At 43.8% G+C, this 21,963-nt stretch overlaps 1 protein-coding gene across 1 annotated transcript in view; it reads left to right on the forward strand.

The window, feature by feature from the left end:
- Nucleotides 1-2,100, forward strand: part of tbl3 (transducin beta like 3) — a 37,047-nt gene extending 34,947 nt beyond the window's left edge. Inside the window, exon 22 of the mRNA XM_080524788.1 lies at nt 989-2,100. Coding sequence (XP_080380914.1) covers nt 989-1,397 — 409 coding nt within the window. The 3' untranslated portion in view covers nt 1,398-2,100. The remainder of the gene's footprint in view (nt 1-988) is intronic.
- The last annotated feature ends 19,863 nt before the right edge of the window (nt 2,101-21,963 follow it).

Genomic DNA, 21,963 nt, shown 5'->3' on the forward strand with positions numbered 1-21,963 from the left:
TCAGCCCAATAGAGCTCTCAGGTCTTCTGCTAGCATATCAGCCCAATAGAGCTCTCAGGTCTTCTGCTAGCATATCAGCCCAATAGAGCTCTCAGGTCTTCTGCTAGCATATCAGCCCAATAGAGCTCTCAGGTCTTCTGCTAGCATATCAGCCCAATAGAGCTCTCAGGTCTTCTGCTAGCATATCAGCCCAATAGAGCTCTCAGGTCTTCTGCTAGCATATCAACCCAATAGAGCTCTCAGGTCTTCTGCTAGCATATCAGCCCAATAGAGCTCTCAGGTCTTCTGCTAGCATATCAGCCCAATAGAGCTCTCAGGTCTTCTGCTAGCATATCAGCCCAATAGAGCTCTCAGGTCTTCTGCTAGCATATCAGCCCAATAGAGCTCTCAGGTCTTCTGCTAGCATATCAGCCCAATAGAGCTCTCAGGTCTTCTGCTAGCATATCAGCCCAATAGAGCTCTCAGGTCTTCTGACGCTGGTTTTCTCTGTGTACCACATACAAAGAAGAGATTTGGTGAGGCTGCATTCTCATTTTATGCTCCAGATTGTGTCTCTCTGCCAGTTTAACCTCAGCACATATGTTCAAGTCAAGACTAAAAACCCATCTTTTTAATATTGCCTTTAAATGACTAAATGGTTAAATTATGATTATATAATGATTGGAGCACTTTGAACTGCAACGTTTGCAGGAAAAGCTCTATACAAATAAAAGTTATTATTATTATTATTAACAAACAGTTATGAGTTATCTGAATGGGAGCAAATCCCCACAACCATATTCTAACATCTAGCAGAAAGTCTTCCTAGAAGAGTGGAAGCTGTTATAGCAGCACAGGTGGGACCAACTCCATATTAATGCCCACGGTTTTGGAATGAGAAGTTCAACAAGCACATATGGGTGTGATGTTCGGCTGTCCCAATACTTTTGTCCATATAGTGTACTTCCTGTGTGTGCGTGTCTGACGTACGATGTCATTTCCTTTCCAGTATGGATCCTCACGACGAGGAGATGGACACCGCCCCTCTTCAAAAGCTCAGCCCCCTGTTTCTGATTGACAGGCAGCCAGACGAGGGAGAGGGTGATAAGAGAGGGATGAGACCGGAGGAAGAGAAGGAGGAGGAGGAGGAAGAAGAGTCCTTCATCATCCTCCGCATGGAGGATGATGAAGATGAAGATTATGAGGTCAGCGTCACCAGGAAGGCCAGCAGCGTGAGAGTCCAGAACGGGAAACAAAATGGCGACCGGCGCCACTCTGAGAGCTCCGGAGACGACGAGGAGGAGGAGAAGATGGTGGTCCAGGGGAGCCAAACAGACCCCCCCACGGTGGTGGTTGACTTCCAGACCCCCCCTTCGGCAGACTGCCCCCCCCCACCCCTCCAGACGCTCACCAGCTGATGCTGAACACCGACACCCGCCCGAGGTGACCCCAACCTGGGCTTGGACCCCCACAGAGCCCCCCTGCCCCCCCCCCCCCCCCCCCCGGTACTTCAAAACCTTTAATCTGGGTCAGAATCTGGACGGTTCTGTGTTGTTGTTTTGTGACCCTGGATCAGATGGAGCTGGCTGGTTCACACCCTGACACCCTAGTCAAAGCCTGGCGGGTCGATCTGACCCTGGGTCACAAAAAGTAAAAACACTATCTGGATCATTCTGATGAGGATGAAACGTTTTGAAATACTGGGCCCCTGGTCACACAGACAGTGTGTCAGAGAGAGAGAGAGAGAGAGAGAGAGACCGACAGAAAGACAGACACAGAGAGAGAGAGAGAGACAGACAGACAGATGATGTTGATTCTCGTCAGTGTCGTAGGCCCGTCTCCTGGCCGACAGGTTGGGAAACCTTTTCATAAACCTGTTCCATACCTCCCCCTCCCCCTCCCCCCCCCTCAGAAGACAGTTAGCATGTGACTACTACTTCCTTTCTTCTTCTTTTCTTTTTTCTACGTGTCCATTGTTGTGCAGGCTGCTGAGCCTGTTCCTCCACAGGCCTGTCTGCATGTGAGAGCACCGCTCCACTTCCTGGTGATGAAATGTCGTTGTCATGGTGACGGATCCTGAATAATAAAAGAAAAGGTGTTCCTTGTGGTATACAAGCCTGACCTGTGGTGGTGTGGTGTTTTCATTTGGGAAGTTTCTCACCTCAAATGTGGATTTAAAAAAAAGAAGTTTGACTCGGTTTAAGAACTAGACTAAATGTGTGTGTGTGTGTGTGTGTGGGGGGGGGGGGGGGTGTGTGTGTGTGTGTGTGTGGGTGGGTGGGTGTGGGTGTGGGTGTGGGTGTGTGTGTGTGGGTGTGGGTGTGGGTGTGTGTGTGGGTGCGTGCGAGAGCCATGCTTGAGTGGTGTATCAATCATCAATCAATCCAACTTTATTTATATAGCGCCTTTCGTGCAAAAGTACAATACAAGGAGCTTAACTGTACAGTGAAAATATAGCAACACAATTATAACTATAATAATAATACACAATACAGAGAGAGCTGAGAGAATACAGTTAAGGTAGATAGGTACAGTTAAGATAGCTATGTACAGTTAAGGTAGCTATGTACTACATAGCTATCTTAACTGCATATCTACCTTAACTGTACATATCTACCTTAAGTCCATCTTATATAAAGTTCACCATACGTCCTCTTATATAAAGTTCACCTCATACAAATTACCCCCAAAAACCTCAGAAAACTAATTCTTCATATACATTTCATACCATTCATGACTTAGTTCACGACCCATAACTACCAGCATTATTCTACTATTTACAATGTGGCTAACAGAGCATTATTAAGGGTTTAACAAAAAAAAGGGTTCCATGTCAGTATCCATAGCAACTGTAAGATGTGCGGCCTGACTAACTACAGTACTTCCCTGATCCAGATTCTCAACAGTAGGGGGCAGTGTTATTGATTATTATTATTATTATTATTATTATATTGCATTAAATAATTGACTGATTGTCGTATTGTTGCTAGCCCTGTATCCTCTGTAATGACAAATACAACGTTGAAGTGAATCAAACATACGGTCAAATAGAGCACTTAGGACAGAGGGGGCGCTGTTTCCCCTCCAGCATCTAGTAACGATGCACCACCGAAGAAGACCTTGCTTGGCTAGCTTGGCTAAAAGCTGCTGAGTGGAGTAGAGGTTGAACATGGTCATTATTTGATTTTGATTTTTGATTTGATTAGATGTTTATTAGGAATTTACATAGGATCATTTACACATTATGACACTAAGTAATGTCCAGAGGATAGCACTTGAAAGTATTATTTAAAACACTTATTTCCAAAGTGGTCCTCGATGGAAACATAAAATGAAATAAAACAAAACATCACACAGCATAAGAACACACATTAACACACACATCATGAAAACATAAAGTGAAACAAAACAACTTTGAATCACCCTCCCTTTCTTAAGGGTGAGACATTAGTTCTCCCCATAAATATGACTTCACTTTTGTTTTAAAGAAGGCTTTGTTTTGGCTTTACTTAACATGCAGAGGCAGATGGTTCCATAAAGAAATCCCCGTATAGGAAAAGAAGCTTCTTGCTGTTGGAGAGAGGAACACTGCATGACATAATACTTCCTCTTGTATTATAATCATGTATATTTCTCTCCATATCTATGTTACAGTTCATATATTCAGGGGCCTTGTTATGAACTATATCAAACATATGGTTGAGTTTTAGTTGTTTTACTCGATCCTCTACAGGTAACAGACCAACATAACATTATAATCCTAACCCTCAGGGGCTTCACAAACTGGTCTGGTGACCATGGCGACAAACAAAATCACGTTTCCATGCCAACGGGGTGACCCTCGACCTATCAGGCGAGGGACCGTCTTCACCGACTCATCGAGCGGAGCCTCTTTTCAAAAACCAACCGACACACGATGGCCGCTGTTGTGTCGTTGCTTCTGTCACTCAAACAAACGTCCTTATCGTACGTCTCTCTGTCTGCTAAACGACGTCACTAGTGTTGGTCTAGTGAGTTGGACTGGTGGTCGGAAGGTTGTGAGTTCAAATCCCGACTGAAAACAACAACAACAACACCACCACCACTAGTGTGTCCTTGAGTAAGACCCTCAGCCCTCAGTTACTCCAGGGGAGGGGATGTAATAATAATAATAATCTCTGAAATTCGTAAATTGTAAATCGCTTTGGATTAAAAGCCGGTCTGGCCCAAAAGAAACCGCTGCTCCCATAAGTGTGTACGTGGTGTTTGTTGTAGCCGCTTGCAATCACCTCAGCTTGCTTACTTGTGTTTTTTGTCAATTGTGATGTTGGGGTACCTTGTCTCAGCCACGTGTTCTTAGAATATTGAAATGTTTTATTTTAACTAATGACGTTACTTTTCAGGATGCCATGTTGCAACTGGCCGGGGACTTCAGCTGAAAATTAGCCGACTAGGCTAACGCTGCCTTTTTTACTGTATTTTATATGGTTCATGTATTTGGATTGTCCTCGATATAATAAACTAAATAAACTAAACTAAACTAAGAAAATGGCAAAATTCTCAATAAACAAAGTAAACAAACGCGCGGCGGCTCTCAAACTTCAGCGGCGGTGGTGGTGGCGGTGGGCGAGAGGAGCCGGGCCTTGGAGGCGGCCGCCGCGTTCCTGCGGGTCACCGTGGTGCAGCGGGTCAGCTCCCCGAGGCGCGGCCGGGGGGGCACCCTGGGCGAGGAGGGGGCCTTGAACAGGTTGGGGTTGGAGCTGCTGGCCGCCATTTTGCCTCCTCCTCCTCCCTCCTCCACCTCGACAGCGTCCTGGCGGTAGGCCCTGGTGGGCGGCGGCGTGCGGCTGTGACGGAGCCTCTCGTTGTCGAGGCTACGGTCGAGGCTCAGGCTGAGGTCGTGGGCGGAGCCTCCCGAGTCGGAGCTGAAGCTGTCGGAGGTGAAGCTGTAGTCGCTGGCGCCGCTGACGTCACTGTAGTCGCTGTGGTCGCTGTCCATCGTCAGGCTCCGCCCCCGCCGCTCGTCGTCGTCGCCGTCGTTGTCCTCCACCAGGATGGTGGGCGGGGTGGCGGGGGGAAGGTGGGGGGTTGTGGGGCTGGTGGTGGTGGGGTGGTGGTGGTGGCGGCGAGAAGGGCTGGCGGTGGGGCTGGCTGTGGGGGTCATGGTAGTGGGGCTGGCGGAGGGGTGGAGGCGGGTGGGGCTGGCGGAGGGGCTGGTAGTGGGGCTGGTGTTGGGGGTGAACAGAAACTTGCGTGAGGTGAGGCGGGGGCTAGCTGCGGGGCTGGCTGTGGGGCTGGCTGTGGGGGTCATGGTGGGGTTGGCGGAGGGGTGGAGGTGGGTGGGGCTGGCGGAGGGGCTGGCGGAGGGGCTGGTAGTGGGGCTGGCGTTGGGGGTGAACAGAAACTTGCGTGAGGCAAGGCGGGGGCTAGCTGTGGGGCTGGCTGTGGGGCTGGCTGTGGGGCTGGCTGGGCCCAGTGTGGTCAGAGAACGTGACCTGTGCCTGTTGGGGGGCATCAGCTGGTTGGGCGAGGCGGGCCGGGGGCTGGGGGGGTGGCGGAGGTTGTCCTGGGAGCGGCTGAGCTCGTGGCCGGCCAGAGACCCGGGCAGCGGCAGATGGGCCAGGTTCAGGGTGGACAGGCGCACGCTGGGGTTGTTGTAGGGCTGCAGGTACATGGAGGGGATGTAGCCCTCCTGGCTGTTGTAGCTGGAAGGACACAATGGAGGAGGAGGAGTCAGATAATAATATCACATCATCATAATAATAACTACTACTACTAATAATAATAATAATATAATAATAATAATAATAATAATAACTACTACTACTACTACTACTACTACTACTACTACTACTACTACTACTACTACTACTACTACTACTACTACTACTACTACTACTACTACTACTACTACTACTACTACTACTACTACTACTACTACTACTACTACTACTACTACTACTACTACTACTACTACTACTACTACTACTACTACTACTACTACTACTACTACTACTACTACTACTACTACTACTACTACTACTACTACTACTACTACTACTACTACTACTACTACTACTACTACTACTACTACTACTACTACTACTACTACTACTACTACTACTACTACTACTAATAATAACAACTTTGTGTCCGACCAAATTAAAATGACATGTGGGGTTCCCCAAGAGTCAATCCTTGGCCCACTTATATTCAATCTCTACATGCTTCCATTGGGACACGTCATAAAAAAGAGCAACGTTCGCCCCCCACAACTATGCGGATGACACTCAAATCTACATAGCTCTCTCACTGAACGACTATAGTCCCAACGACAATCTTTGTAATTACATTGAAGAAATAAACGCCTGGATGACACAAAACTTCCTCCAAATAAACAAAGACAATAAAAGACAAAACAGAGGTAATTGTATTCGGAACACCTGACAAAAGATCGAAAGTCAGTGCAAAACTTGATTCTCTCTCTCTTCAAACTAAAAAACAGGTCATAAAACTTGGTGTAATTCTAGACTCTGATCTAAACTTGAACAGCCACATAAACTCGATAACTAAACACATAAAACATCTTGCTTAGCGCCACAAAGGTCCTAGGGCCGGCCCTGCCCATCAACTATCACAGACGCACAGAACCAACCTAAACCCCCCAGCGACATGGATAAACTGGTTCTCATGCCTGCCAAACATTCTGTGGCTTGTGTTCCAAGTAGCATGAAACAAACAATAGCCCAACTATGTGACGGTGAGATAACCACTTCTCTTTCTCGCCCGCAGGGTTGAAGGCTAGTAGGCGTGCGCCTTCGTGTTTGCGGTACAGAACGACTTGGCAGGTTCAACCTCCTAACCCTCACAGTGACAACTAGATGCTCTTTTCCGCGAGCCGTTTACGTTTCAGCGTTTGGTCTCATAATATGTACTGTGATGAACAGGAAATGTCATTCTTACCCGTAGACTATAATTAGAATGAGTTCCGTTACACTAACGACTATAATTAGAATGAGTTCCGTTACACTAACGACTATAATTAGAATGAGTTCCGTTACGCTAACGACTATAATTAGAATGAGTTCCGTTACGCTAACGACTATAATTAGAATGAGTTCCGTTACACTAACGACTATAATTAGAATGAGTTCCGTTACACTAACGACTATAATTAGAATGAGTTCCGTTACACTAACGACTCTATTCTGACTGGGACTTCCACTGCAGCTACTGCATTCTGGTTATTATTCTATATTATATTATAACTATATAACTGTAATTATAACTATATAACTGTAATTATAACTATATAACTATATATCTAATTGTAACTATATTATAACTATAGAAGTATAACTATAGAACTATATTATAACTATATAAGTATAATTATAACTATAGAACTATATTATAACTATAGAACTATAATTATAACTATAGAACTGTAATTATAACTATATAACTGTAATTATAACTATATATCTGTAATTATAACTATATAACTATATATCTAATTGTAACTATATTATAACTATAGAAGTATAATTATAGAACTATATTATAACTATAGAAGTATAATTACAACTATAGAGCTATAATTATAACTATAGAACTATAATTATATAACTATATTGCTCCTCGCTGCTGGGACAATCTGCAGAGAACGTTTCAGTTGGTTGTTCAGGTTGCGCTCGGGCAGTTTGCAGTTGTGACACTTTAAACCTCGTTGTTGAAAAATGTTGTTGATGTTTTATAATGTTTGTAAGCTAGTGTGAATATCTGGGGCCTCACCTGACGAGCCACCAGCCGTTGTCCGACTTCTGCAGCACCTCGACCACGGAGCCGATCTCCACGGAAACCTCGTCCTGGTTGGTGGCCTTGTAGTTCCGCGCTGCGCTGTACATCACACCTGCCGACACAACACACCAGAGTCAGTCCAGAACACACCAGAGTCAGTCCAGAACACACCAGGAGTCAGTCCAGAACACACCACACCAGGAGTCAGTCCAGAACACACCAGAGTCAGTCCAGAACACACCAGAGTCAGTCCAGAACACACCAGAGTCAGTCCACAACACACCAGAGTCAGTCCACAACACACCAGAGTCAGTCAGAACACACCAGAGTCAGTCCACAACACACCAGAGTCAGTCCACAACACACCAGAGTCAGTCCACAACACACCAGAGTCAGTCCAGAACACACCAGAGTCAGTCCACAACACACCAGAGTCAGTCCACAACACACCAGAGTCAGTCCACAACACACCAGAGTCAGTCCACAACACACCAGAGTCAGTCCAGAACACACCAGAGTCAGTCCACAACACACCAGAGTCAGTCCAGAACACACCAGGAGTCAGACCAGAACACACCAGTCAGTCCAGAACACACCAGAGTCAGTCCACAACACACCAGAGTCAGTCCACAACACACCAGAGTCAGTCCACAACACACCAGAGTCAGTCCAGAACACACCAGAGTCAGTCCACAACACACCAGAGTCAGTCCACAACACACCAGAGTCAGTCCACAACACACCAGAGTCAGTCCAGAACACACCAGAGTCAGTCCACAACACACCAGAGTCAGTCCACAACACACCAGAGTCAGTCCAGAACACACCAGAGTCAGTCCACAACACACCAGAGTCAGTCCACAACACACCAGAGTCAGTCCAGAACACACCAGAGTCAGTCCACAACACACCAGAGTCAGTCCACAACACACCAGAGTCAGTCCACAACACACCAGAGTCAGTCCACAACACACCAGAGTCAGTCCACAACACACCAGAGTCAGTCCAGAACACACCAGAGTCAGTCCACAACACACCAGAGTCAGTCCACAACACACCAGAGTCAGTCCACAACACACCAGAGTCAGTCCACAACACACCAGAGTCAGTCCACAACACACCAGAGTCAGTCCACAACACACCAGAGTCAGTCCACAACACACCAGAGTCAGACCAGAACACACCAGAGTCAGTCCACAACACACCAGAGTCAGTCCAGAACACACCAGAGTCAGTCCACAACACACCAGAGTCAGTCCAGAACACACCAGAGTCAGTCCACAACACACCAGAGTCAGTCCACAACACACCAGAGTCAGTCCACAACACACCAGAGTCAGTCCACAACACACCAGAGTCAGTCCACAACACACCAGAGTCAGTCCAGAACACAACAGACCCAGGAGTCAGTCCAGGAGAAAGCGTAATAATGTAATACACATTTCATGTATTATTATTATTATTATTATTATTAGTAGTAGTAGTAGTAGTAGTAGTATTAGTAGTAATAGTAGTAGTAGTAATAGTAATAGTAGTAATAGTAGTAGTAGTAGTAGTAGTAGTAGTAGTAGTAGTAATAGTAGTAGTAGTAGTAGTAGTATAGTAGTAGTAGTAGTAGTAATAGTAGTAGTAATAGTAGTAATAATAGTAATAGTAGTAGTAGTAGTAGTAGTAGTAGTAATAGTAGTAGTAGTATCGTAGTATGAAATGTCATCAATATATGGCAATATATAAACTTGTGGAGAAATTGTTTTAAATACTTCATTTAATGATATTGGAATATGTGGTGGTGCGTATTTTAGAGGTGATGTCATTTGCAGTGCATATCCTCAACAGGATTTGTTCATATCTCTTTTAAGGCCTCGGAATATGGCGTAGCAGTGCAGTAGTGTGCTAGAGAACGATCTCTTACCCTCTCCGCCATCTTCTTCATATTCATCATCATCATCATCAAACTCGTCATCCTTCTCCAGGTAGGGGGCGGGGAACCAGGCCATGCGCTTCTCCTCGTTCTCCACCAGCCACCAGCCTGGGGGGGGGGGGGGTCAGGGAGGTCAAGGGTCAGACTGGGGCTACTGGGGAACCTGACGATGGACCATCGTCTAAATGTTCTGATGCCTGACTTGTGTACAGGGATGGACATTACAATCACTAATAATCACGTCATCATCGTAACTTTATTATGACCTATTTTACTTATGTTCTTCTGCTTTACTCTATTATTGTGAATTTGTATCTTGCTGCGAAGCCAATGTTGAAGAACCTGAACCAAAGAATTGTACTCTTGTGTACATCGAGATGTCATAAAAGCGATTCTGATTCTGATGGACAGCCGTTCTCAGGTCAGGACAGCGCGTGAGCTTAGAATGATAAGGTTCTATCTCCGTTTAGAATGATAAGGTTCTATCTCCGTTTAGAATGATAAGGTTCTATCTCCGTTTAGAATGATAAGGTTCTATCTCCGTTTAGAATGATAAGGTTCTATCTCCGTTTAGAATGATAAGGTTCTATCTCCGTTTAGAATGATAAGGTTCTATCTCCGTTTAGAATGATAAGGTTCTATCTCCGTTTAGAATGATAAGGTTCTATCTCCGTTTAGAATGATAAGGTTCTATCTCCGTTTAGAATGATAAGGTTCTATCTCCGTTTAGAATGATAAGGTTCTATCTCCGTTTAGGGCAGTTCAGAGATATTGAGCGTCAAAGTTTTTACATTCCATTATGTTTTGTGAGATGGAACCTTTGTATTTTATTAATTACTAACTCAAAAATTTCAACATTTTAAAAACACCACACAGGCATTAATAAACACCTAATGGATCAGATTACCTAATGGATCAGATTATGTAAAAAAATGTTGAGCAAAAATGGAGATAGAACCTTATAATTCTAACGTCACGATAGGCCTGCTAACAGACAGATCGTAATACACAAAGCCTGAACAGTAAGGAAATATGAACCAACAAATGCATAGGCTAGGCTACATACATTGGCTAACAAATAATACAGTTTGAGCCAAAAATGCAACACACACGTGACGTCCCCTCACCGGCTTTGTCTTTGATCAGGACGTCCACGTTCTCGTCCACGGCCACTTTGAAGGCTCGGTTCTTGGTGTCCTTGGTCTCGTACGTCGCCACGCACCGGTAGGTCTCAGTCACGAACGGCTGCGTCACGTTGCCGACGCTCTTGTCCTGCCCAACTCCGTCCACCTCGGAGGGCATGATCACCACGCTGAGGACCAGACCCACCAGAGTCAACATTTAGGGCATTCGTTGGAGACACAACAGAGAACCTTTACATCTTAAAAAAACAAACATAACAGGACACTGGTGGCCCCGATGCGTAAAGCTATACGGATATGGCTATGTTTGGTTGCGCACAATGTTCAGTATATTTCCCAGAACAAATGATATAACAATACAGGTTCTGAAGAAAGTTCTTCATTGAACTATTAATGACGTAACCCACCTGTTCTGGGTGAACTCGGGCTTCAGGTCCTGGTCCTTGGGGAGGAAGAACTGACTGACCAGGGCGCACTGGGACACGCGCGCGTCGCAGCCCAGCAGCTCGGTGCAGTACTTCTCCAGAAACTTCAGACGAACCACCGACTTGCTGGGCCCGTCCTTCTTCTGCGCATGCGCGCCGCTCCTCATCTTCTTGTCTGATCAATAAGGAACGACCCGGTTTATAATAACCTCTCAAACTGGTTTAATAACTCATAATAACCTCTTAAACTGGTTTAATAACTCATAATAACCTCTTAAACAACTGGTTTAATAACTCATAATAACCTCTTAAACTGGTTTAATAACTCATAATAACCTCTTAAACTGGTTTAATAACACTTAATAACCTCTTAAACTGGTTTAATAACTCATAATAACCTCTTAAACCGGTTTAATAACTCATAATAACCTCTTAAACAACTGGTTTAATAACTCATAATAACCTCTTAAACTGGTTTAATAACTCATAATAACCTCTTAAACTGGTTTAATAACACTTAATAACCTCTTAAACTGGTTTAATAACTCATAATAACCTCTTAAACTGGTTTAATAACACTTAATAACCTCTTAAACTGGTTTAATAACACTTAATAACCTCTTAAACTGGTTTAATAACTCATAATAACCTCTTAAGCTGGTTTAATAACTCATAATAACCTCTTAAACTGGTTTAATAACTCATAATAACCTCTTAAACAACTGGTTGAATAACTCATAATAACCTCTTAAACTGGTTTAATAACTCATAATAACCTCTTAAACTGGTTTAATAACACTTAATAACCTCTTAAACTGGTTTAATAACTCATAATAACCTCTTAAACTGGTTTAATAACTCATAATAACCTCTTAAACCGGTTTAATAACTCATAATACCTCTTAAACAACTGGTTTAATAACTCATAATAACCTCTTAAACTGGTTTAATAACTCATAATAACCTCTTAAACTGGTTTAATAACACTTAATAACCTCTTAAACTGGTTTAATAACTCATAATAACCTCTTAAACTGGTTTAATAACACTTAATAACCTCTTAAACTGGTTTAATAACACTTAATAACCTCTTAAACTGGTTTAATAACACTTAATAACCTCTTAAACTGGTTTAATAACTCATAATAACCTCTTAAGCTGGTTTAATAACTCATAATAACCTCTTAAACTGGTTTAATAACTCATAATAACCTCTTAAACTGGTTTAATAACTCATAATAACCTCTTAAACTGGTTTAATAACTCATAATAACCTCTTAAACTGGTTTAATAACTCATAATAACCTCTTAAACTGGTTTAACAACACTTAATAACCTCTTAAACTGGTTTAATAACTCATAATAACCTCTTAAGCTGGTTTAATAACACTTACTCCTTCTGTTTAAGAGGTTATTATTTGAGTAATTTCCGCCTCAAAACCCAGACCCGAACTAAACTGCTCGTGACATCAGAGATATGATGTTCAGATGGAAAAGCAGGATGCCGTTTGATGGGTGACACCTTGAAGTGTGGATATGCTCAGGTCATAGGTCAGAATAACATACTGGCTACACACGACAAGGAGATGAAGTCATCAATAATGGAATTAATAATTAAATTAAATCAGAGTTTTAAGCATATCTATCAATACTGCAGCTCATACAGACTGATATACATATATATATATGTATATATATATATATATACATATATATATCTCATATCATCCAGACAGCATGGATTTGGTGAAGGAGGAATTGGCGTTGGTTTACCTTTGAATTTGGGAATGATCCTCTCCGATTTACGGTTGATCGGAGTTGGGAATTTCTTCTTCAGTTGTTTCTGTTGGGATCGAGTTTGATATGGGAACATCAGGCTACGGCTATATCTATTATTATATTATTATTATTATATTAGCAATGATTGCATTAGGCCTGTATGACGGAATTGCTCATTTTGATATACTTACATGGAGGTCTTTGAAGTCCCGGAAGCTTCTATAAACGATGATGTCATTCTGGTCCGACCAGAGCACCGATGTGATGTACAACTGCAAATTAAAAATAAAATAATAATAATAATAATAATTAAAAAGGCTATAAATGCAAATCATTGGTTACTTATTCTTTCCCGCTGTCACAGATATAATGTCGTTTGTAATAATATCCTTTATCGTAATAAGTCCTTACTTTATTCTTCTCTTTGTGCATCACACCGACGAGTCTGGCGCTAATGGCGTACCGCTGTCCGTCCATGGTGGTGTGCAGGCGCGTGCAGGTGTGTGTGTGTAGGTGTGTGTGTGTGTGTGTGTGTGTGTGTGTGTGTGTGTGTCTGTAGGTGTGTAGGTGTGTGCGTAAAGTCAGGCGCGTGCAGGTGTGTCCGTAAAGTCAGGCGCGTGCAGGTGTGTGCGTAAAGTCAGGCGCGTGCAGGTGTGTGCGTAAAGCCGTCCGAGGGAAAGCTGCGAAGTCCTCTGAGGTCCTGAGTGAAGTGACACCAGGTCCTCAGCAGGCAGATATATACCCCTCTGAGACTGACGTCACACCTGACGTCAGCGGCGCTCCCGGGCCAGTCCGCTATTGCGACAGACAGGTGGCCGAGCGTCTCTATTGCGACAGACAGGTGGCCGAGCGTCTCTATTGCGACAGACAGGTGGCCGAGCGTCTCTATTGCGACAGACAGGTGGCCGAGCGTCTCTCTGGAACGCTGCTGTCATCCTAGGAGCTCGCCTCGCACAGACAGGAGATGAGAAGATCAGGAGTGAGATAGAATTGTGCATCCAGATCGCAGTTATTTCCTCTGATTTGTTTAGGGTCATGGACACCTGTCTGTGTTTGTGTTAACCTGCGGAGGTTCGGGGAGTTGGGGGACATGGTGGGGGGAGGTGGGGGGGTCCTGTCAGTAAAGGAGGGAGCTAGGGCGTTTTGCATTCCTCTATCATCTGAAACTCCATTCTCCTGCCATCGAGAACCACCGTCCCGATGTCTCGTGTTATGTCCAAAATAAGTCGATTTTCTGCGCATTCCCATTACACTGTTCCGTGGTCATTTCAATGTTTGATTGACTGTTCCACGTTGACCCCCCCCCCCCCCCCCACACACACACACACACACTCTTTCAATGAAAAATGTACTACGGAACTGTTTTTTTTCATAAACACACGACACGCACGCACGCACACACACACACACACACACACACACACACACACACACACACACACACACACACACATAATTACATATTGACTGCCCACTTTTGGTATAGCCAGTTGTTTTCACTAGCTTCTGTTCTACCGGTCATGCAGATCAGTGTTATTGTCTTCATGTTAATAAAGTCCTTTATGGTGGGAGTGGCTGGGCCTCAGATCTGGGCGGTCAGTTTCTATCAGGGCACGGCCAGGGGGTGGGGGGCAGGGAGGGGGGAGGGGGGGGGTCAGGGAGGGGGGGGGGGTCAGGGAGGGGGGAGGGGAGGGGGGGGGGGTCAGGGAGGGGGGAGGGGTCAGGGAGGGGGGAGGGGAGGGGGGGGGGTCAGGGAGGGGGGAGGGGTCAGGGAGGGGGGGTCAGGGAGGGGGGGGGGTCAGGGAGGGGGGGGAGTCAGGGAGGGGGTGGGGGGCAGACAGGGGGGGGGTCAGACAGGGGGTCAGGGCAGGGCAAGTTTCTCTGGACCGTTTCTGCTTGGAGGGAAAACACACCTGAAGACTTGTAGATGTTGGACTGAAACAAGGTGTGGTACTCATGTGGGAGTCAAAATGCTGCCAGTTTTTATTAGTAAAAAATATTGTAACAAAGCTACTATTATATACCTTAAGTATATATAGTATATATTTTCTATATATATAGTATACCACTGACCTGCTTAACTACCGTACTGTGTTGTATTATATTGTATTATGTTGCATTTCATATCATCGTACTTTACACAGCATCTTTGCACTATTGAAGCCACTGTAAAATCATCACTTTATTACACACACACTCACACACACACACACACACACACACACACACACACACACACACACACACACACACATTGTTGTGCATGACATGCAAATAAATCTAATCGAATAGAACACATTAGTGAGACTAGAACACATTAGTGAGACTAGAACACATAACAGGGAAACTGTTTGTCTGCACCCCAACGCCCCAACAGGGAAACTGTTTGTCTGCACCCCAACGCCCCAACAGGGAACCTCTCCACAGTACAGGGAACCTCTCCACAGTACAGGGGTGGCGGTAGTCATTCTAGAGGTTAGAGAGGCCGACTAGTAATCGGAATGTCGCTGGTTTGATCCCCGCCTCAGGAGGGAGCTGCATGTGCCCTTGAGCAAGGCACTTAACCCCTAATAGCTCCAGGGGTGCTGCATATGGCTGACACCCTGTGTCTAGACCCTGTGCTGAGAGCAAACATACCAAACTCCAATAATTGACTGACAAGTTGATTGCATGTCAGTGAATCAGTATAAATCAGTCAAATTCCACTGACCCCAACCCGCCAACAGAGAAACTCTCCACAAGACCTAAAAGATCAAAGTGTTTGGTATGTTAGATGTACCAGTGTACCATTACACTGTGTATCATACTCTCTGTGTCAACTGAAATAGAATCTACTACCACAATGCAGTACTGCCACCTAGTGGCCAAACTGTCGTTCATTTTAACATTGAAGTCCTTTAGCAGACGCTTTTATCCAAAGTCATTGAACCAACCATAATCAACTCCACATCACACGTCATGGTAAGGAAACCTTTTGAAAAGCCATCAGCAGTCACAGTTCTGCAGAGGAATAGTGGGAATAGTTTTATTGCAAAGTTGACTGACTGCATTATCAATTCATTTCCTCATCGACGCACCGAAGTAACTCAGAGAAACTCAAGAAACTCTTTCATAAAATCTCTCTCCACGCTTGGAGGTGAACGTCCTCAAAGACAGCTTCATTCTTTAGTCCAAACGAAAAAGAAACACCTCAACACATCAACTCCTCACAGAGTGGTTATAGAATCATATAGTCCACTGCATATATCACAACTGTTCACTAACGACTCTGTTCGATTCTGACAGGGACTCATTCAATCAATCAATCAAATGTATTTATATAGCACATAATGACAAAGCAAAGTGCTTTATAGTAAAGGTTCTCCTAAAGTATTAATAGACAGAAAATAAACAACCAACAGACAAACAGAACAACACGTCTAAACAGATACGGCAGGAGTCAGAGTGAGTCAGAGTGAGTCAGGGTGAGTCAGAGTGAGTCAGAGAGAGTCAGAGTGAGTCAGAGAGAGTCAGAGAGAGACAGAGTGAGTCAGAGAGAGTCAGAGAGAGACAGAGTGAGTCAGAGAGAGTCAGAGTGAGTCAGAGAGAGTCAGAGAGAGTCAGAGTGAGTCAGAGAGAGTCAGAGAGAGTCAGAGTGAGTCAGAGTGAGTCAGAGAGAGTCAGAGTGAGTCAGAGAGAGTCAGAGAGAGTCAGAGAGAGTCAGAGTGAGTCAGAGTGAGTCAGAGAGAGTCAGAGTGAGTCCGAGTGAGACAGAGTGAGTCAGAGAGAGTCAGAGTGAGTCAGAGAGAGTCAGAGTGAGTCAGAGAGTCAGAGTGAGTCAGGGTGAGTCAGAGTGAGTCAGAGAGAGTCAGAGTGAGTCAGAGAGAGTCAGAGTGAGTCAGGGTGAGTCAGAGTGAGTCAGAGAGAGTCAGAGTGAGTCAGAGTGAGTCAGCTGAGATTTAAAGGACTGCATTTCCATTGCAGCTCCATGTTTGTGTTTTATAATGTTTGTCAGAGAGACCTTGGTCTTAATGGGACTGCTGACTTGGTCTGTGTGAATACAGTAATATAACAGCGGGACAACAAGTCAGAGGGTTGTTGAACAGTAACACCTAACCCGTGTGTAGACCTGTGTCTGGGTGTTAAAATGTCTTGGTCTGTGTGAATACAGTAATATAACAGCAGGACAACAAGTCAGAGGGTTGTTGAACAGTAACACATAACCCGTGTGCAGACCTGTGTCTGGGTGTTAAATGTCTTGGTCTGTGTGAATACAGTAATATAACAGCAGGACAACAAGTCAGAGGGTTGTTGAACAGTAACACCTAACCCGTGTGTAGACCTGTGTCTGGGTGTTAAATGTCTTGGTCTGTGTGAATACAGTAATATAACAGCGGGACAACAAGTCAGAGGGTTGTTGAACAGTAACACATAACCCGTGTGCAGACCTGTGTCTGGGTGTTAAATGTCTTGGTCTGTGTGAATACAGTAATATAACAGCAGGACAACAAGTCAGAGGGTTGTTGAACAGTAACAACATTTCTATCCTCGGGTTGCGCTCCAACATTATTCTCTGCCGCTGACGTTCGTGTGTCCGTTCCTCTGTCCTGCCGCTAGGGGGCGGAAATGCTCCTAAACCCAGTAGATCTCCGCCTGACTTCTGGGAAACAGAAACTTACCAGAGGCAGAGACCATGGGGGGGGTGCTGTCCTGTGTGTGTGTGTGTGTGTGTGTGTGTGTGTGTGTGTGTGTGTGTGTGTGTGTGACAGTGGCGTAGCGGACGGGCCCGCAAGCGACGCACCGCGGGGGGGCCCCAGCCACTAGGGGGCCCCCTAACATTGGATCCAAACTTTTTTTTTATTTTTTATAATTTAAAAAAATATAAAATAAAGAAAATAAGTGGCCCTTCATTGTGTCAACCTTAATTTTAATATATAGGCCTATATTAAAAAATATATACATAGTTAGCCGTATCCAATAGCAACATGACTTTGACGTCACACGTAGGCAGCGAGACACAAGGAAAATGAGCAAGCGAAAATACAATACAAAGTACAATAAGCATTCTTTAGGTGGTGGTAGATTCTCTATTCGGACATTATAGCCGCTATATGTGGGACTGTCGGTCCGATATTGTAAAACAATCTAATAAAAAATGTATGTTTACGGAAGTACATGTCTCAAGTATTATCTCGGCGGTTAGTCGAGTGAAAGAAAAACAACATACAGATGATAATTCACACAATATAATACCACGAAAGCGTACAGCACTAAACAATAAAATTTATTTGGGCAGCATCATACTCAAACTCAGGCAGAAGGGCAGGGTCCGGCCAGGTTCACAGTCACAGGCTGTCAGTGCATCATACAGGTACATACTGTAATTCAGCATGGTTAGGCTATATATAGCTGTTTCTTTTTTCTATTCTACTATTCGAATCTACTTCTGCTGTCTGCGTCTCCCTGGGTATTCCTAGACCAGATGGCAAACAGTAAAGAAATGCCACAATATACCAATATATGAGATGTCCAACAAAGGATTTGACTAACCCTGGCCAATTTTACGCAACAAGTAGACTCTTGCAGCGGAGACAGGGTTGCCAGATGGGCTGGTTTTTGGTGGATTTAGACGTTTTTAGATTGGTTAGGTTGGAAATTCTCAATCCCATCTGGCAACCCTTAGCGGAGAGTCTACAGATATGTTTACAGATATCACACTGCTGTGCACACCACACTTTGTTAAAAGAAATAAAGCTTGTACTATTCTACTTATAATACATTCTACTGATGTAGTGTAGTCTACCATTTGGTTTTAGTTATAGGCTATTGCTCTCACTTGTTTGTACCTTTTGCTAAGTCAAGCATTTAGAATGTAGAGTGCATATTGCGAAATTTCGCAACGTCAATAACGCATCGGCCTCTAAAAAACGCACTTTTTTTTTTTTTTTTTTAACTCCGTTGCGAAAGGGCCCCCGCCGCCACCTTGCGGGGGGGCCCCGGGATTTTGCGCTACGCCACTGGTGTGTGAGTGTGTGTGCAACACATCATTTTGTTTAATCCTTCACAATATAGTGTATCTATAAACACAACATTAATGTGTCTTAAAGAAATATGAAACCAAATGTAAAGATGTCAAAAAGGTGCAATATCCAGAACATGCAAACAAGCAAATCAGAAAATCACTGTTGTGGATTAAAAAATGACACTCAAGATTAGGAACTTGCTTTAAATCTTGGTATAATATTTAATAAAGAAAATGATCTTTCACAACTCGAGTTGGACTCAGCCCACTGAAGGTAGACGGAGTGCCACTCACACACAACACATCTCTCATATAGTGTCAACATCGTCACGACAGAGATAGGAGGCCACATTCCATAAGTGTGGGAACATTGGAACAATGTTGGACAAGGTCTTCATTTCACACTGCACACTGGGTCAACACAGTCACAACATTGATAAGGAGTCTGCGTTCCTCACTGTCCATGAACACAAGGCCCTGGAGCAGCTGGGCCCTTGGACAGGACTGGACCAGACCCTCCCAACAATGCCAACATGCCATACATGTCAAACCCATTACATCACCCCCCCTTAAATGATCATATGATGCAAATCACTATGATACATTCATAACATGTTATGGATTTGTAACTATGTGTGTGTAGTTAATATTTATGCATGTGACTATATGAATGAATGAATGAATGGTCTTTATGGTCTTTATTGTCATTGCTATAGTACAGGTACCAAACAACGAAATTTAGGAGGGGTGGCTCCCCTGGTGCTAGGAAAAAAAAAGAAAAAAAAATCTAGACTGTGTGTGTAGTTAATATTTATGAATGTGACTATACTGTGTGTAGTTAATATTTATGAATGTGACTATACCATGTGTGTGTGTGTAGTTAATATTTATGAATGTGACTATACCATGTGTGTGTGTGTAGTTAATATTTATGAATGTGACTATACTGTGTGTAGTTAATATTTATGATTGTGACTATACCATGTGTGTGTGTAGTTAATATTTATGAATGTGACTATACCATGTGTGTGTGTAGTTAATATTTATGAATGTGACTATACCATGTGTGTGTGTAGTTAATATTTATGAATGTGACTATACTGTGTGTGCATTGAACCTGTAAATAAACCCTTGGGTGAGAGAATAACATAATGACATCATGACATTATTCAACACATTCACATCACAAACTACTCAAGGATTTAATACATGTGAAAAATAAAAAACACAATGCAAGTCTGAAATATCAAATTATATTAAATTATTAAATGATTAAATGATTAAATGAGTAAATGATTAAATGAGTAAATGATTAAATGATTAGTAAATGATTAAATGATTAAATGAGTAAATGATATGAGGACACATGACTCAGAGAAACCACTTCTCTCTCACTACGCACAGCAACATAAGCAGCACCATGATGGTACTGAGAACCGGTGTCCTCTGTCCTCTGCTCACCCATACAGCATCACGCTCAGGTCATGAAGCTGTTTCCAGGCCGTGATGAAGCCAAGAGAGTTAGCCATAGCTAAGTGTGCTAATAGATCTGATTCATCACATGTCACACAGGGCAACAAGGCTGCAGATGTCAAAACATGACTCCGCCACCTCCTTGCTGACGTCGCAGCCTTGTTGGGACATGGTGGCCATCCACCAACCATCCACTACTCCATCCATCTGGACCATCCAGGGTTGCACGGCACTCATCAGTAAACAAGACTGTTTGGAAATTAGTCTTCATGTATTTCTGAGCCCACTGTCATGCTGCAAAGAATACCTCTGTGTCATTGGCTGCTATAGGCATAAAAGGAGAGAAACTCATGGTGTGGCCCCCATTTCCCCCTGACCTCAATCCTATTGAGAACCTTTGGAGCATCCTCAAGCAAAATATATATGAGGGTGGGAGGCAGTTCACATCAAAACAGCAGCTCTGGGAGGCTATTCTGGCATCCTGCAAAGAAATTCAAGCAGAAACTGTCCAAAAACTCACAAGTTCAATGGATGCAAGAATTGTGAAGGTGATATCAAAGAAGGGGTCCTATGTTAACATGTAACTTGACCTGTTAAGATGTTTTTGTTTGAAATAGCTTTTGATTTCAGTAAATATGACCTCCTAATATGACCTCCTAACCCTAAATTCATCAAATTACCATTTTTAGTTCTTTACAACCTATAAAATGTTTTGAAACTCTGTTGTGCATAATAATTTGGAACAGTGCATTTTGAGTTTTTTTATAAAAAAAAAAAATACTGTTATCATTGGGAGGTTTGTTCAATAAAATTTGAATTATACTCTAACGGTTGATGACTTGAAAATTATACTGATTGTCATTTGCATCGACTATTTAGGAAAATCTGAGAAAAATATAATTTGCATAATAATTTGGAACGCAGTGTACTGGAGCCTGTCCAGGGCTTTGCTGGGAACCACAAACATACTGGAGCCTGTCCAGGATTTTGCAGGGAACCCTGAACATACTGGAGCCTGTCCAGGGCTTTGCTGGGTGAACTGAACATACTGGAGCCTGTCCAGGGCTTTGATGGGTACCTGAACATACTGGAGCCTGTCCAGGGCTTTGCTGGGTACCTGAACATACTGGAGCCTGTCCAGGGCTTTGCAGGGAACCCTGAACAGGACTCTATTGCAATACTCCAGGCGGGAGGTGACGAGGATTTCGGCCAAAGAGTCAGAGAGGGACGGTCGGAGTCTGGCAATGCTTTTGAGGTGAAAGACGGTGGATTTGGTGACGGATTTGATGTGTGACTGGAAGGAGAGGGTGGAGTCAAGGATGACACCCAGGTTGCAGACTTCGGGAGATTACGGGAAAAATTGTGTGACTTAAGTAAATAAAATAGATAGTTCAAGTAGTAAAGTGGCTGTGAGGTTCATTTTTAGGTAGTCTGTATACATGGGGTGTGCTTGGGGATGATAGT

This window comes from Nansenia antarctica, assembly GCF_963989245.1.
Source record: "Nansenia antarctica genome assembly, chromosome: 2".
Taxonomy (NCBI): domain Eukaryota; kingdom Metazoa; phylum Chordata; class Actinopteri; order Argentiniformes; family Microstomatidae; genus Nansenia; species Nansenia antarctica.